Below are 18,611 nucleotides of genomic sequence, written 5' to 3' on the forward strand. Positions count from 1 at the left end.
TAGTTACTGTCTGCCAATTTGTAAAACACCCATTTGTTTCCTCTCTGCCAACCAGTTTTCTATCTATCTCAATCCACTTCCCCCAATCCCATGCACTTTAATCTTGCACGATAATCTCTTATGCGGGACTTTGTCAAACGCTTTCTGAATGTCCAAATATACTACACCTACTGGTTCCCCCTTGTCAACTCTACTAGTTACACCTTCAAAAAATTCCAACAGATTTGTCAAGCATGATTTCCCCTTCATAAATCCATGCTAACTCTGTCTGATCCTGTCACTGCTTTCTAAATGCTCTGCTATAAAGTCCTTGATAATGGATTTGAGAATTTTCCCCACTACCGATGTTAAGCTTACTGGTCTATAATTCCTTGTTTTTGAATATTGGAGTGACATTAGCTACCCTCCAATCTGCAGGGACTGTTCCCGAGTCTATAGAATCCTGGAAGATGACCACCAATGCATCCACTATTTCTAGAGCCACTTCCTTAAGTACTCTGGGATAGGACTTAGGAGCAGGAATAAGCTGAGGTACCAGATGGTTATCTACGGAGCTTAAGACTCTGTAAGACAGTGACAACAAACAAAAGCTAACAATGTGGATTTCAACGTTGACCTCCTGTCATATCTTGCTTTAATAGACATTGACGAATGCGATCGGGCAGCTTTTGAAGAGCCATCCTGTGACCATTATTGTCACAACTACCTGGGAGGGTACTACTGCTCCTGCAAGTTGGGATACTTCCTCGATTCAGATCATAGGATCTGCAGAGGTAAGACAATCAAAATATATGGTTTGGCTCAGAGCTGAATCTCTATCCAAACTTATTCATTTTTGTCAATGGTCACCCAAAAAACAGTGTCACAAAGTGATAGGACACAGAATGACATTGGGCGGCATGGTGGCGCAGTGGTTAGCACTGCTGCCTCACAGCGCCTGGGACCCGGGTTCAATTCCGGCCTCAGGTGACTGTCTGTTTGGAGCTTGCACATTCATAGAATCATAGAATCTACAGTGCAGAAGTATGCTATTTGGCCCATTGAGCCTCCACCAACAACAATCCCACCCAGGTCCTATCCCCATAACCCCACCCAGGTCCTATCCCCATAACCCCACTCATTTACCCTCCTAATCCCCTGACACTAAGCGGCAATTTTATCATGGCCAATCAACCTAGCCCGCACATCTCTGACAAATGCGATCAAGTGTTCTCCCCGTGTCTGCGTGGGTTTCCTCCAGTTTCCTCCCACAAGTCCAAAGATGTGCCGGTAAGCAAATTGGACATGTTAAATTGCCCCTTAGTGTCAGGGTGATTAGCAGGGTAAATATGTGGAGTTACGGGGATAGGGCCTGGGTGGGATTGTGGTCGGTGCAGACTCGATGGCCGAATGGCCTGTACTGTAGGGATTCTATGAGAACTGTACCTGCAAATCCCCACATAGCGAGATTTTGTTTTCGAATGGTGAGCAGCATTTTCCAACAGGAGGAAAGGAATCGGGTCAATAATTTGATTTCATTACAGGCTTTCACTTGTTTGGTGGAAACTGGAAGAATGCTGCCTCTCAGTGGCATTCCCTTGCCTTCTTTTAACAGAGAAAAAAATGAGTTTTACTCAGAGTGGAGCTCACGGGAAAAGTGAACTGTAAATATCCCCAAGTCTTTATTATGAGCACAGCTACTCTCCGTCAATAATTTTACTTTAGTGCTTCATATCTCAACTAGTCCAGTGATTGATAAAACAAAATCAATCTATTTGAAGGAGGAAAGCATTCCAAGACCAGACATTTTTGTGGGGTTTCCTTCCTCCCTGTATATGTGGCTGTTACTGTTAGGTTTTTCTGTTCCATACACCATATATTAACTAATCCTTTTGTTTGATTTTGTCTATTGTTGAGCTCTGTTGCTTGATTTGTCTTTGCAGTCTCCTTTTTAACGACCATATTGGTGTACAAAGTCTCACAGCAATAAGTTGCTCTGTCACTTAGGCTGTTTTTTGGCGCTGTAAACTTAGTTTTACATTAGATCACAAATGAGCTAAGTGCTAAGTGAAGCAGTGCACCAATTAGGAATGAGATTCAAAGATTATGGGAGGGATTCTCTGGCCTCCCACCCGTGTGTTTCCCGGCAGCGGTAGGTGGCGTGTTGCTTGCTAGCAGCGGGATTCTCTGGTCCCGCCGCTGTCAATGGGAATTCCTGTGGGCGGGAATGGGCTGCTGGAGAATTCCGGCCTGTAAGTGTGAAAATTCTAATTGACAAAGTTAACGCATGATTCTGAGCTTCTACTGCGTTTCAATGTGCACTATTGTTATTCAGGCATTAACCGATTTCAGCGTTTGATTTGATTTGATTTATTATTGTCACATGTATTGGGATACAGGAAAAAGTATTGTTTCTTACATGCTACACAGACAAAGCATACCATTCATAGAGTACATAGGTAGGAAAGGAGAGAGTGCAGGATGTGGTGTTAGAGTAACAGCTAGGGTGCAGAGAAAGATCAACTTAATATAAGGTAGGTCCATTCAAAAGTCTGATGGCAACAGGGAAGAAGCTGATCTTGAGTCGGTTGGTACGTGTCCTCAGACTTTTATATCTTTTTCCTGATGGAATAACGTGGAAGAGAGAATGTCCGGGGTGCATGGGGTCCTTGATTATGCTGGCTGCTTTTCCGAGGCAGTGGGAAGTGTAGACAGAGTCAATGGGTGGGAGGCTGGTTTCGTGATGGGCTGGGCTACATTCACGACCCTTTGTAGTTTCTTGCAATCTTGGACAAAGCAGGAGCCATACCAAGCTGTGATACAACCAGAAAGGATGCTTTCTATGATTCTATGACTCGATGGTGCATCTGTAAAACTTGTACATAATCTTCACCAAACATCAATTCTGATCTAAAATGATTAAAACAACCAAACTATTAACACAGAATTTAGTCCAATAAAGAAGAATCACATCAGGCACTGGGTTACACTGACAAATGCATACATATTTGCCCATATAACCATGGCTGTACTTGGAAATTAACCCTCTGTTCAGGATGTGAAAGACGCTATATGAATGCACGTTACTCTTTCCCTCTTTCTTTCAAAAACTGCGCACTATCCATCTCACACCCAGTTCTCAAAGAGCTCCGGATCTCCGTCAACCAAAAATATCCTCAACCCTGTCAACCCTCAATTCCTAACACTATGAAAGTATGTTATCTTCTCAAAGTATGTCGCTGTGTATTATATAACCATTAAGTGGTGGGGTAATGTTCAGCGCTTCAGGTTGCCAGCCTATCAGCTCCAGCAGTTTGAATCTCGCTGGCGGCAAATTGTTTGGTGTGGCACGGTAGCACAGTGGTTTGCACTGCTGCCTCTCAGCACCAGGCACCCGGGTTCGATTCCTGGCTTGGGACACAATCTCTGTGGAGTCTGCACATTCTCCCCATGTCTGCATGGGTTTCCTCCAGGTGCTCCGGTTTCCTCCTACGGTTCAAAGATGTGCAGGTTAGGTCGATTGCCCATGCTAAATTGTCCCTTAGTGTCCAAAGTTAGGTTGATTGGCCCTGGTAAATTACCACTTAGTATTCCAAGATTTATAGGTTAGATAGATTAGCCATGGTGAATATGTGGAGCTATGGGGATAGTAAAGTTTATTTATTAGTCACAAGTAGGCTTACATTAACACTGCAAAGAAGTTACTGCGAAAATCCCCTGGACACTCCGGCATCTGTTTGGGTACACTGAGGGAGAATTTAGCATGGCCAATGCACCTACCCAGCACATCTTTTAGACTGTGGGAGGAAACTGGAGCACCCGGAGGAAACCCACGCAGACACAGTGAGAACGTGACACAAAGAGAACAAGCTGGGAATTGAATGTGGGGCAGCAGTGCTAACCACTGTGACACCGTGCAACCCGATTAAGTTAGGGAGAACATGGGACAATAGTAAGGATGCCATCATTTGCTAGTGATTTGGCATTTCCAGGCACAGCCCATCGCTTATACATGTCCCACTGTTAAATTGTTTGGTATGAGGATGCCAGGCTGTGTTACTTCTGAGGATGCACCATCTCATGGTTCACAGTGAGAGTTAAGTATGGTTTCTAATCACAGGGACTCACTGGTCTTTAGAAAGCTCATTGATGGTAAAATATCTCTTACCAACTGACATGTACTCTGGAATTACTGACACTTCATATATTGTCTTGGACAACATTTAGATTTGGGTGACCTTTGTGTTAGCATTTGTCAGCCACCATAATTCTACCTTCCTTCAGACCACCTACATTACATTGACTTCAATATTTCTGGGGAGAACCAGTCATACCACAAAAAAAAACACAACCAGTGATTCTATATGAAGAAACAGTAATATATTTCCAAGAAAGGATGGTGTGTCTAGCTTGGAGGGGAACTTGCAGGTGGTGATGCCCCCATGTATCTGCTGCACTTGTCCTTCTAGGATGAGGTTTGGAAGTGCCCTTAACGTAATTAAATGTCACAAGGTGCATCACTGGAATGTTATCAAGCAAAATTTAACAAGGGGACACAGGAGATATTAAGACAGATAGCCAAAAGTTTGTTTTTTTAAAAATTCATTTACACGTTGTGGATGTCGCTGATTAGGCCAGCATTTATTGCCCATCCCTAGTTGCCCTTCAGAAGGTGGTGAGCTACCTTCTTGAATCACTGCAATCCCTGGGGTGTAGGTACCCATGATGTGGAGATGCCGACGTTGGACTGGGGTAAACAGAGTAAGAAGTCTCACAACACCAGGTTAAAGTCCAACAGGTTTATTTGGTAGCACAGGCCACTAGCTTTCGGAGCACTGCTCCTTCATCAGGTAAGTGGGAGTTCTGTTCACAAACAGGGCATATAAAGACACAAACTCAATTTACAAAATAATGGTTGGAATGCGAGTCTTTACAGGTAATCACTTGACAGTGAAGGAATGGCGACATATTTCCAAGTCAGGATGGTGTCTGGCTTGGAGGGGAATTTCCAGGTGGTGGGTGTTCCCAGGTATCTGCTGCCCTTGTCCTTCTTGATGGTAGTGGTCATGGGTTTGGAAGGTTAAAGAAGTAACTTTTAAGAAGAGCCTTAACAAAGGTAATGAGGCAAAGAGGTTAGGGAAATAGAAGAGCTTAGGGCCTAGGCCGCTGAAGGCAGGTCCACTAATGGTGGTGATTAAAACTGGGGATGTGCAAGAAGCCAGAAATATAGTAACTTAAAGATCCCAAAAGGTTACGGGACTGGAGGTTGGATTCAGGAAAGTGACAAAGATAGGAAGAATGGAAGGGATTTGAAATCAAGGCATAAATTTTAAAATAGAGGCATTGTTGGATGAGTCAACATAGGATAGTGAGCCCAGGGGTGATGGGTAAAAGAAATTTGGTGCGCATTTGGATACAGACAACATTTTTGACGCATTCAAGTTTATAGAGGGTGGTAGATGGACAGCTGACCAGTAAAGAGTTTAGAAATAGTAAAAGCATGTATGAGAAATTCAGAAGCAAAGGAACTGAGACCAAGGCGGAGTGGGTGATGTTGCAAAGGTGGACACCAATGGTTCTGGTGATGCTCATTTCAGGGTCAAGGTAGGTATCAATGTTGCGAACAGTCTGGTTCACGGTCAGACAGTTGTCAGGGATGGAGTTGGTGGTGAGGGAATGGAGTTTGTAGGAATGATCAAACGCAGTGGCTTTGGGTCTTGGATAGAAATGGAACCAGAAAAGGGTATCCAACCTTGCTGTATGATGGTGGAGAGGCATGGGAACAGGATTGTGTGGTGAACCGTGCAAGCTGCTGTTACATCATGAGGAATGAGAATGTGACCTGGTACTGGCTGCCTATGTGAATTAATACTGGGAAGGCAGTGGTCTAATGGTATTGTCGCTGGACTAGCAATCCAGGGTAATGCTCTGGGGACCTTGAGTTTGAATCCCACCACAGCAGATGGTGAAATTTTAATTCAATAAAAAACTGGAATTAAACGTCTAATGATGACCATGAAACCATTGTCGATTGTTGTAAAAACCCATCTGGTTCACTAACGTCCTTCAGTAAAGGAAATTTACTCTCCTTACCTGGTCTGGCCTACATGTGACTCCAGAGCCACAGCAATGTGGTTGACTCTCAACTGCCCTCAGGGATGGGCAATAAATGCTGGCCAATATCCCATGAATGAATAAAAAATAAATGAGATCAGTCATTACAACATATCAACACTTTAAATATTCCTCAAATTCCATGATAAACAGAGTTTCAGGAAGAATGAGACACATAAAACATTTGAATTTACTTATTCAAAGCAAACTAGATTAAATATTTGATTAATCAAAGAAAAAAAGGATGGACCACAAGAACAAATGTCACCATGGTAAGACATAATAAAGCATTTGCAAGTTGTTACGTTTTAGAAATGTTGAATACACCGAGCACGAAGTTCTGGTGTTACAGTAATAAAGCCATCCCTGGTGTTTTGAGTAGCTTTATTATTGAGTTGACAATTGTTTCAAGTATTCGTTTGGAAGAAACTAATTTTCTCGCTTCCATTAAGATTGTCTTTCTTCCTCTTCCAGTTCGCAAGCCATAAATGATGTGTCCACAATCCAAAAGCCAGATTTTGTACATCAGGAAATGGGAACATAATGACACGCCAGTGTTAATGCAGTACTGCTGTGTGAATAAAACTAAAGAACACTGACTGTTGATTCCATTCGCTTTTATTAAATTGAGATACGAGAACCGAAACACTTGGTGTGAGCCACCAAAAGTTAACAAAGTAGGAATGACCACTTGGCTGGTTTTGAAACAGAAGGATAGTTTTCAGAGAATATTTGTTGAACATTGACAATTTGAAACCAAAGAGAAAAGTCCTGCTCTCCAGTTTTTCATTGTCACTTTGTGCAAGCAAGCCTGTTCTGGACATGCATATTTTTTAAAAAGCAAATGCCCGTCTCACCCCTGTGCAGTTTTACACAAAGTAAAGAAAGGCTGGCCACTCTGAACTTGAGGAGGTAGTATGGCAAATTCAAAGCTGAGTTTTAAAAGCCCGTTGACTGTAGGATGGTTGAGGGAGGTGAGGAGGGGTCCTACAGGTTTAACGCCTTAGAAACAAATGAAAACAGTTGGAGTCAATGGTAGGAGCTTTTGTTTCATATAATGAGGATTTCAGGAAGTTTATTTTATTTATAAGTCTCACAAGTAGGCTTACATTAACACTGCAATGAAGGTACTGTGAAAATCCCCTAGTTGCCAAACTCTGGTCCCTGTTCGGGTACACTGAGGGAGAATTTAGTACGGCCAATCCATCTAACAGGCACATCTTTGGGATAGTGGGAGGAAACCCATGCAGACACGAGAAGAATGTGCAAACTTCACACAAACAGCCACCCAAGTGGGAAAAGAATCCGGGTCCCTGGCGCTGAGGTGGCAGTGCTAACCGCCATGCCACCCATGGGATAAAAGCATTTGCAATTTAGTTAAAACAAGTGGGGAAATAATTGGACTTGATACTAAATTCACATCTACCCTTTAAACAAAGAAAAAGTATTGTTTGAGAAAAACAGATGATTTATAGAAGTGAGAAAATTCCAGACATAACAGAATTGGATTCAGGAAAACAGAGTGGCTGAATGTCAGTCAGGAATTTTGTTATTTTCTCCTATTCAATCTGTACAGCACATACCCCTGAGAGTTTAATAATTTTGAAAATAAAGCTGCAGTTACAGAATTTTCTTTTATTTTTGGGTAAGACATGCAAGTTCTGCAAGGAGTGAAGCAGGCTGCTGGCCCTACAATTTTCAGACAATCTGCTAAACAATATATGAACGGATTTGCAGGGAACGAATGAAACAACGGATCTATGAATCTGCCTCCCGTTCCGGCAAGGGGGAATCCAAGGAACTTGTTTTGCTTTTCTGTAGTCTCAAGGGATCAGGCATGCTGCCAGCTGGTTCATGAAGACCAAATGCAAAAGGGTTGCATTACATGCATGACTGAATGCTGAACGTGTCTTTGTCTTGCAACCAATTCACTGCCATCTTCCCTTCCCATTCTGTGGCGAGATCTAAAATATAAATTGTACAACAAAAGGCTGACATTTATATAGTGTCATATTATGTCTCATCTTCTCACATTTAATGAAAAGTGGTGATTGTTGTTTTGCAGATTATTTTCCTACAGCAACATCTCACAAATGGCAATGTGGATAAACAGTTAATCTGTTTTGTTCATCAGAACTCTGCCCATTTTTGATTAGTGCCGTGCAAGTTTTTAAAAACAATATCTCAACAGGCACTTGGGGATTTATTTAATCTGATACCTCTGACATTTGACGGTTCTACCTACTGAAAAACAAGTAACTTTGTTACCAAGGATTGCACAACAAAATATTTAGAAAACCAAAATGTGGCGTGAATTCCTTTCACAAGGTGGGCCATTAAATGAGTGAATACTTTCAATATTTTCCATCAATAATGACCGTTTCATTGCTAACACCTCTGCAGAATTTCAAGGTCCCTAGGCCAACCATTTTTTGTTACATCTCATAACACAATCCTAACGATTACCAGGATAAAAATTCTCTGGTGTTTTTGAAGTTATGCAGAATTTCTGTAATATCAATTTTACAGGTAGAAAACAATTTTAACTTGCATGTTACTTTTAGTTGATACTCCCTAAAGTGTATTTTAAACAGAAATGTTATTACATTCAAAGAAGACTTTCTTCACAAATAACTGATAGTGCAAATGTGTTTTAACACCCCATCAAGCTCAATTTTTATGCAAAAAATTGCCGATTTTGTCTAATCAAGATTTAATGCAGCTAAATGCAATGATGCTACTGCCTTAAATTTTAAGCAAATAGTAAATATATGCTCACTCAGCAAGTTAATTATCTTTCAGTTGGGCAATGAGTAAATGTGTAGTATTTTTTAAGTTTGACTCTGTCAGTTAGCACATTTACTGGTTTGAGTAAATTTTTAACTTCTTATGGGATGTAGACATCATTTTCTAAGCCAGCATTTATTGTCCATCCCTAGTTGCCCTTGAGAGGGTGGTGGTGTTGAGTTGCCTTCTTGAACCATTGCAGTTCCTGAGGTGTAGGTACATCCACAGTGCTGTTAGGGAGGGAGTTCCAGCATTTTGATCCAATGACAGTGAAAGCACGATGATACATTTTCAATTCAGGAAATATGACTTGGTGTCCCCAGATATCTGCTGCTCTTGTCCTTCTAGATGGTAGCGGTCATTGGTTTGGAAGGTGCTGCCTAAACACCCTTGCTGAGTTGCAGATGGTACACACTGCTGCCACTCTTCATTGGTGGTGGAGGAATTGAATGTTTGTGGAAGGGGTAGCAATCAAGCGGGCTGCTTTGCCCTGGATGGTGTCAAGCGTCTTGCATGGTCCTGAAGCTGCACTCATCCAGGTAAGTCGAGACTATTCCATTGCACTCCTGACTTGTGCTTTGTAGATGGTGGACAGGACATTAGCTGTCCTGGCAAGGTATTGCCGTTGATCAATACAATAGCAACATTGCACTGAAAGATCAAGACAGTTCTCCAAATGAAACTATGTCATATGCCAAATGTTTCAATTGCAATAATGGAAATTAAAATGGAGGAAGGATTCAGCTTTTTCCTTGAATTTATAGAATTATTGAAGTGGTAATTCACCTTGATGCTCCATGTCTTTAAACTGCTCCAAAGTTTTGTGTAAGCTTCATGCAACCGCCGCCCCCCCCCCGCCCACTTTTTTCTCCCCCAATTCCTCTGATATTTTGCTTCTCTATTCTACTTAAAGCCTGTATCTTGACTTGCGGTTAAATAGGCACCATTAACCCTCCAATAAATTGATCATTATTTATCTGTAAACCTGTAATTCTTGGAAAGCCCTTAAAATGGTGTAGGTCATGACCTTATTAATAGCCACATACACTAACTTAACAGTGATTGGAAATGGGCCAAATTCCACCTCCTTCTCAGCCTAGTTGAGGATCAATTACAAAATTGCCTACCACCACAAACTCAATATAGACCAATCTGAATCCATGACTTTCCAGTGAATATGGTTTGGTTCTGAACTAGATCATCCAACTGAGCAGTTAGGGACAACATTGTGAATCTTCTTGAGAATACTCCTGGTCGTATTTTGCTATTAAACACATGACAAAATGAGAATTTCTTTTCTGACCAAATGCTGTTTTCAGAAGTCATCAAACTCCCCTACTTGGGGCACAGAGAGGGGGTAGAAGGCTGCTCAGAGATGTAATTTTGACAAATGAAACCTGTTTTTTCCCCATGTAGGATGCTGAGAGGTGGTTTCCTCTTGTGAGAGAGTCTAGGACCACTGGGCAAAGTCTCAAAGGGGCTGCCCACTTAAGAGGGATGAGGAGGAATTGCTTCCCTCAGAAATTAATGAATCTGTGAAATTTCTCACTGCAGAGGCTGGCTTGTTAAGCATGTTCAAGTCCAAGATAGACAGAATTTTAATCAGTAAGGGAGTCAAGAGTTATGGAGATCAATTGGGAAAGTGGGGTTGAGGATTATATCAGATCAGTCATGAATCTCGATGTATGGCGGAGTAGTCTCACTGCGCTGAATGGCCTGCTTCTGCCCCTAAATCGTTTGGTCTAAAATAGGACTTTATCTCCACAAGAACTGTGCAACAGTCACTCTAACCAGCACTGTCATCGACAGATGTATCTGCAGGAGGCAGGTTGGTGAGGATGAGGTAAAGTATGATTTTCCCTCTTGTTGGTTCCCTCACCACCTGCCATATCTAGCAGCTATATCCTTTAGCACTCGGTCAGCTCAGACTGTAATGGTGATACCAAGACACGCTTGGTGATGGACATTTAAGTCCTCCACATGGAGTACTTGCCATCCTAAATGCTTTCTCCAAGTGATATTCAACATGAAGGAGTACTGATTCAGGAGCCCATGTTGGACCTGATGCCCTGAGAGTTCTTGGGTTCTGGTGACAATGTTGAGGACTCACAGGGCAACTTCTTCCCTGTTGTAACTACTCGGTCACCACCTCTGCTGAGTCTGTCTTGCTATTGGGACAGGATACCTAGGGATGATGATGTCTGGGACATTATATGTTGGTACTGCTTGACTCAATCTTGAGATAGCTCTTCCAATTTTAGCACAAGCCAAATGATGTTGGTGAAGAGGTCTTTGCAGTGTTGAGCTTACCGCTGTCATTTTCAGTGCCAAGGTCAATGCCAGGTGGCCTATCTAGTTTCATTCCTTATCCAATTTTCTATACTGGTTTGCTAGACCATTTTAATGGTCAACCACATTTCTGTGGGTCTGGAGTCACATTTAGGCCAGACCATGTCAGGAGAGCAGATGTCCTTCCCTAAAGGGCATTAGCAGATGGATTTTTTACAACAATGGCTTCCTGGTAATCAATTCCAGATTTTTACTGAGTTCAAATTTCACATCTGCCATGGTGGGATCCAGAGCATTACCCTGGATCACCATTTTAGTAAGAGAAACCACTACGCCACCACCAAGTGTCAATGCCTTTGACATCAAGGCACCATTTGATTGAGAATAGTATTAAGGAGCTCTAGCAAAACTAGAGTTAATGGGAATCGGGAGGAAATCACTCCACTGGTTGGAGTCACACCAAGCATAAAGGAAGATGGTTGTGGTGGCTGTAGGTCAATGCCTCAGTTTCAGGACATCGCAGAAGTTCCTCAGGGTACTATCCTCAGCTCAACCATCTTCAGCTACTTCATCAAGACCTTCCTTCCATTAGGCCAGAAATGGGGATGTTCACTGATGACTGGACATCTGCAACACCTCAGACACTGTCCAAATGCTGAAGTCATGGACAATATCAAGGCTTGGGATGACGAGCTGCAAGTAAATTTCATGCCACACAAAGACCATCTCCAGCAAGACAGAATCTAACCATCGATCCTCGACATTCAATGACAATACATCACTGAATACCCTACCAACATCCTTGGGTTACCTTTGACCATAAACTAAACTGGGCCAGCTATATAAATATCGTTGCTAAAGAGCAGGTCAGAGGCTAGAAATCCTGTGGCAAATAACTCAGCTGACACCCAAAAGCCTGGCCACCATCTACAAGGCACAAGTTGGGAACATGATGAAATACATTCCACTTGGCTGGACCTGTCCATCAACATTCAAGTTTGACATCGTCCAGGAAAATAGAGCCCATTTGATTGGCTCCCCAGCCATAAACATCTTGGGGCTGAGTTGCAAGGCTGTAATGACAGCTATGGGGGCAGAGACTGTCAGGAAAGTCCTAGGATTGCCTGAGGTCCTATGATACACAGAGCCATTATTTTCCCCCAGCTCAGTTTGCTGGAAATAAACAAGCTTTGCACATACAACCTTTGTGCCTGTGCATGACATATTTTTTTTATAGCTTGTAGTTCACTGGGAGGGAGATGGAGTGAACAGGTTTTGCACAGGCAGCATTAGCATGTACCTTGAACATGCCCGAATTTTGTTTCAGCTCTCTGATCTGCATCAAATCTTGGTGTGTACCATCACCCAGATTTAAAAACTGGATCACAAATATGCTATGCATCTCTTAAGGCCCAGTGAAATAACATTTTCACAAAATAGGGTTTAAGAAGTTCAAAGTTGTCACTTTAATTATTAGTGAAGGTCACTATCCTGCTTTTTTATTTTAGTGCATTCCCCCCCCTCATCTCTCAAGTTTTCACTCTGGTGTCACATTAAGTCTGAGGCATTAAAAAGGAGTCATATCAGGAAAAAGTTCAGGAACCATTGCTCTCCAGGATATCTGTACAAAAAAGTATTAGCATGGCTCTTTAAACAAACTGAAGAATTGCTGCTATCCACAGCTAGGATGAATCTAAACCCAGAAATGATTCAATGTAAAACGATATACAAAAAGAGAGAAAAGCCAGCATTGAGAAAATTAAAAGAAAAAAATATTTAATAATCTTTTAAAAGATCTCCAAGAATAAATGAAACTTGTAGGAATGAGACTCTGCATTTGTAAAAGTAGGTTTTCAGCAGCAGAGAGATTGTTTGACACTAATTAACACCATCACAATGTAAAAATAATTCATGTACACGTGAATGGAAAGCTCCAACTTATTTAGTGGATACCTAGTCACTAAGTACTGCAACTTCATGCTCTTGTGTATTTCAATGCCAAGTTTCTTGGTGATGTATTACAACTTGTGGTGTCGCCGACCAATTCAGACATCAACTTAATTTGCACTCTACTGCGTATATGCAGATTCTAAGTCATTGCCCAGCTTACTCCATAATAACTTCTCCGTTATTATGGTCTTACGTGTATGTCTAACTATGCTGTTAGCCTCTTTGTTATTCGTAATGCAAAATCCAAGCTGTTAACTTATCAAATAGCACAACGTTCAATGTGCTTCAAGGCAGACAATTGCAAACATTTTGAATTGTAGAATCATATAATTCCTATCATTCAGAAGGAAGCCATTTGGCCCATTGAGCCTGCACCAACAACAATCCCACCCAGGCCCTGTCCTCATAACCTCATGTATTTACCCTGCTAATCCCCCTGACAAATGACACCAAGGGACAATTTAGCAGGGCCAATCAACCTAACCTGCACATTTTTGGACTGTGGGAGGAAACCGGAGCACCCGGAGGAAACCCACGCAGACAAGGGGAGAACGTGCAAACTCCACAGTCACCCAAGGCAGGAATTGAACCCGGGTCCCTGGCACTGTGATGCAGCAGTGCTAACCACTATGCCAACGTGCTGCCATGGATTTGTAATACATCTGCAAACTATGCTATTTCTAAGGACAAAAATTAAGCATCAACTTCCAAGATTCTTTAATGCCCTAATTTGCAGTGCCCAGCATGGAACTAAGGTAACAGTCCCAGCTTAAAATCAGTCTGTCCTGAATTAGCTGATCCCAGCTGGAACAGAAGTAGATCAATTACAAATCTGCAAAAGCACTGCTGATACTAAAAATTATAAATAGAAGCCAGAAATATTCAGCAAGTCAGGCAGATCTGTGGAGAGAGAAACATAGTTAGCATTTCAGATTGTTGATGTTTCATCACAACTGGAGAATTTAGCAATTTTACTAAGCAAGTGCAGAGCTAAGAGAAAAGAGCTGGGGCGGGGGGAGGAGAGACAGGAGAGCAAGAACATAAGGATAGGTCTTTGACAGCATGGATGGATGGGAGTGATTAACTAGTGAAATGATGGGGCAAGACCAAATGGGTGATAATGGAATGATAACGAATTAAAAGATGGGTCTGGAGGGATCTAAATGGTGCCAGCAAATCTACCACTGGTCAGTATTACCTGAAAAAGTGCAAATAATTATGTTTTGAACTTAATGCCAAGACAAGGTGGTGGTGAAATGCCTACCTAAAAGAGGTGCTGTTCTTCAAACTTGCATTCACTCTCAATGGAACTATGTAAGAGGATGAAGAAAGACAGAGTGGGAGTTGCATGGAGCTCAGTCATGCATGCGGATTAAATGGAGGCATTCAGCAAAAGTATCCACACCAAACTGTCCAATGCAGAGGAGACTGTTGCACCGTGAGCAACAAATACAGTATACCAAGTTGTAAGAATTGACGTTTCTCTCAGGACAGTGGGAATGATGTTGAAAAGGTGGGCACTACAACTATAAGATACAACTACTTGCATATGAAGTTGCTGGAAGAAGGGGAACAGGTGTTGGCTTGGTGTCACTGAGGCAGTTCCTTTGAAAATCTGAAAGGGCAAGATATGTTTGGTAGCGAATGTGGAGGTTGGTGGAATGGATGGTATAGGTTAAGTAGACGCTACCCTCATGCTTCTGGGAGAGAGCAGGAAGGATGACAGGAACTTGGACCAGGCAGAGGTGTCTGTCAACCACTGTGGAGGGAATTGTAGGTTGAAGAAAAAGGAAGACATATTGAAGGAAGCATGGTCAGACCAGACGCAATGGAGACAGGGAAACTTTGGAATAGTCAGGAAACAAAGAATGAAATGTGATTAAGAACATAAGAATTAGGAGCAGGAGTAGGCCATCTAGCCCCTCGAGCCTGCCCCGCCATTCAATAAGATCATGGCTGATCTGAAGTGGATCAGTTCCACTTACCCGCCTGATCCCCATAACCCCTAATTCCCTTACCGATCAGGAATCCATCTACCCGTGATTTAAACATATTCAACAAGGTAGCCTCCACCACTTCAGTGGGCAGAGAATTCCAGAGATTCACCACCCTCTGTGAGAAGAAGTTCCTCCTCAACTCTGTCCTAAACCGACCCCCCTTTATTTTGAGGCTGTGCCCTCTCGTTCTAGTTTCCTTTCTAAGTGGAAAGAATCTCTCCACCTCCTTCATTATCTTATAGGTCTCTATAAGATCCCCCTCTCAGCCTTCTAAATTCCAACGAATACAAACCCAATCTGCCCAGTCTCTCCTCATAATCAACACCCCTCATCTCTGGTATCAACCTGGTGAACCTTCTCTGCACTCCCTCCAAGGCCAATATATCCTTCCGCAAATAAGGGGACCAATACTGCACAGTATTCCAGCTGCGGCCTCACCAATGCCCTGTACAGATGCAGCAAGACATCTCTGCTTTTATATTCTATTCCCCTTGCGATATAGGCCAACATCCCATTTGCCTTTTTGATCACCTGTTGTACCTGCAGACTGGGTTTTTGCGTCTCATGCACAAGGACCCCCAGGTCCCTCTGCACAGCAGCATGTTGTAATTTCTTTCCATTTAGATAATAATCCAATTTGCTATTATTTCTTCCAAAGTGAATAACCGCGCATTTGTCAACGTTATACTCCATCTGCCAGATCCTCGCCCACTCACTCAGCCTGTCCAAATCTCTCTGCAGACCTTCTACGCCCTCCACACGATTCACTTTTCCACTTATCTTTGTGTCGTCTGCAAACTTTGTTCCCCTACACTCAGTCCCCTCCTCCAGATCGTCTATATAAATGGTAAATAGTTGAGGCCCCAGTACCGATCCCTGCGGCACGCCACTAGTTACCATCTGCCAACCAGAAAAGCACCCATTTATTCCGACTCTCTGCTTCCTGTTGGATAGCCAATCCCCAATCCACGCTAACACCCTACCCCCAACTCCGTGTGACCCAATCTTCTTCAGCAACCTTTTGTGAGGCACCTTATCAAACGCATTTTGGAAATCCAAAAACACTGCATCCACCGGTTCCCCTCCGTCAACCGCACTAGTCACATCTTCATAAAAATCCAACAAGTTCGTCAAGCACGACTTTCCCCTCATGAATCCATGCTGCGTCTGCTTAATCGAACCATTCTTATCCAGATGGCCTGCTATTTCTTCTTTAATGATGGATTCCAGCATTTTCCCAACTACAGACGTTAAGCTAATTGAAGTAGCTGTGGGGGTAGTTGGACTTAACAGTAGACACATTTGAATCATCTATCCATGGAAATGTCATCCAAGGAATGAATTAGTGATGTACCATGAAGAAAGTGGAGGGGTGGAAATTGGAAGCAATATCGATTGCATTTTCTACCTTGAGTTAACATTAGGAAGTATTTGCATCGGGGAATGGTACCAACACAGATTTCATTGTACCAGAGAAAGAACAAATGTGAAGATGGGGACTGAAGAAATCTGCCACACATTCCACACAAAAAAGTCAGGTGCAACTAGGTCCCATTTCTCTTCCCATACTGCCATTTCTTTGGAGGAAATGAGTGAATCAAAGGAAATGTCAGTACAATTTCAGCAAGGTGGAGGGGGGGGGTTCTAATGCTCTTCTAGTCAAAGGGCCTGGCACACCATTCTGGAGAATGGAGGTGCAGAAGGATTGGGTGTCTATTGTGAAAAGGAATAGGGGCAGTAAACTTGAGTTGTTAAAAGGGTTTTGGATGAGTTGCCGATACAGGTTTGATGCAACAAGACAAGAGAAAAGGAGTTGAGGAATAAGTTCTATGGGACAGGAACAGGCTGCAATAATACATCCACCATGGAAGCTCTGTACCTGCATCTTGGGAAGGGGGTGTGTTCCCTTGCGGAATTGGGGTAGGAGGAAAGAACAATGAAGTTCAGAACCATGGAGTGGGAAGAACTCCAGAGGTGTCAGTCAGTGACAGGAAGTACAATTGGCCTCAGCATCCAAGGCACAGGAGTGCATGCAACAGTACTGTCCAATTATTGTGAGCAATTTCTGCATGTTTAAACATGCACTCAAATTGGATTTGCTACATGTAGTGAGTACTTACAGAAGATACTGAAAGAGCAATTGTTGCCCATTAGGAGCAAGTGCCTCACATGAAGCAAATACATTTTCTAAATTTATGAAATGTGGGACATATCTGGTAAGTCCAGTATTTGTTGCCAATCCCACATTGCCCTTGAGCTGATGGTGAGCCATCTTAGTGAACCTTAGCAGTCGATCTGGTGCACATACATCCACGATGCAGTTGGGAGTTCTAGGATTTTGATCCAGTAACAGAACAAGGATATATATCCAAGTCAGGACAGCGTGGTTTGGAGGGAGTCTTTCATGTGGTGTTCCCCTGCCTCTGCTGCTCTTTTTCATCTAGGTGGCAGAGGTCGTAAGTTTCAAAGATCTTGCTGAAGTCTTGATGGGTTCATGCAGTGCATTGAGTATATGGTAGACAGTAGTCACTGATGTCAGTGATGGAGTGAATGTTTAAGGTGGTGGAGGAGTTCACAATCAAATGCTTTATCCTGATGGATGAGCTTTGTTGTTGGGCCATACTCAAAAGGTAAGTGGAGAGTACTTGATCACATTTCTTACTTGCGTAGGAAGTGTGTTAATTATTGCAACATTCCTAGCCTCTCACCCACTAATAGCTACAATATTTATATGGCTTCTCCATTTCAATGGTGACCCCCACACTGTTGATAGTGGGGAAATCAGCAATAGCATTAGTCAATGCCTTAATGTTATCCACATTTTGCTGCTTGTGGACAGACTGCTTCAGTATCTATACAGATGTGAATGATATGGAACATTGCACAATGAAGATCCCTATTGCTGAACTTTTGATGGAGGGAACGTAATTGATGAAGCAGCAGAAGATGGTTGGGTCTAGGAAGCTATCCAGAGGAATTTCTGCAGTGATGTCCTCAGACTGAGTTGTTTGGCATGCAACAATCATAACATCATCCTACATTGGGTATGACAAACCAGTTTTGAGCTTTCCCAGATTCCCACTGACTTCAAATTTTGCTAGGACTTCCTGTGAAGTTGTATGTAGTTTCTTTCAAACTAGTCAATAAATGCCTAGTTGTCAAGGGATGGTCACAATACAGTTAATATAGGATAGTATCCTTCTTTAAATGCATTGGATTGTCAGAAATTGAACCACTCTATACTGAATACATACTAACAGATAATTGCTTGGAAAGGAAAATACTCTTTATCTAGAATAGTTACAAGTAAAACTCCCTCCATTTTTTTCAAAATGTACAACAGTACGTGGATACTGCATCAGCATATTTATATTCCTTGCTCTGCCTATCCTGTGGCCCATCTTAAAATCATCACCTTGCCTTGAAAATTTGACTATTGTAACATGTATTAACAGTGAAAAGTATTGTTTCTTGAACGCTATACAAAGCATACCG

General features: G+C 42.4%; 2 protein-coding genes across 2 annotated transcripts in view; one reads left to right on the top strand and one right to left on the bottom strand.

Annotated features, from left to right (window-relative positions):
* The window catches only part of LOC144510220 (mannan-binding lectin serine protease 1-like), a 31,396-nt gene extending 24,667 nt beyond the window's left edge, over positions 1–6,729 (top strand). The window contains exons 5-6 of the mRNA XM_078239715.1: positions 642–773; positions 6,568–6,729. Of these exons, the coding sequence (XP_078095841.1) occupies positions 642–773; positions 6,568–6,581 (146 nt within the window). The 3' untranslated portion in view covers positions 6,582–6,729. The remainder of the gene's footprint in view (positions 1–641; positions 774–6,567) is intronic.
* The window catches only part of tardbpa (TAR DNA binding protein a), a 32,923-nt gene continuing 21,014 nt past the window's right edge, over positions 6,703–18,611 (bottom strand). Inside the window, exon 6 of the mRNA XM_078239107.1 lies at positions 6,703–8,057. Within this exon, the coding sequence (XP_078095233.1) occupies positions 7,975–8,057 (83 nt within the window). The 3' untranslated portion in view covers positions 6,703–7,974. The remainder of the gene's footprint in view (positions 8,058–18,611) is intronic.

This window comes from Mustelus asterias, chromosome 22 (genome assembly GCF_964213995.1).
Source record: "Mustelus asterias chromosome 22, sMusAst1.hap1.1, whole genome shotgun sequence".
NCBI lineage: Eukaryota > Metazoa > Chordata > Chondrichthyes > Carcharhiniformes > Triakidae > Mustelus > Mustelus asterias.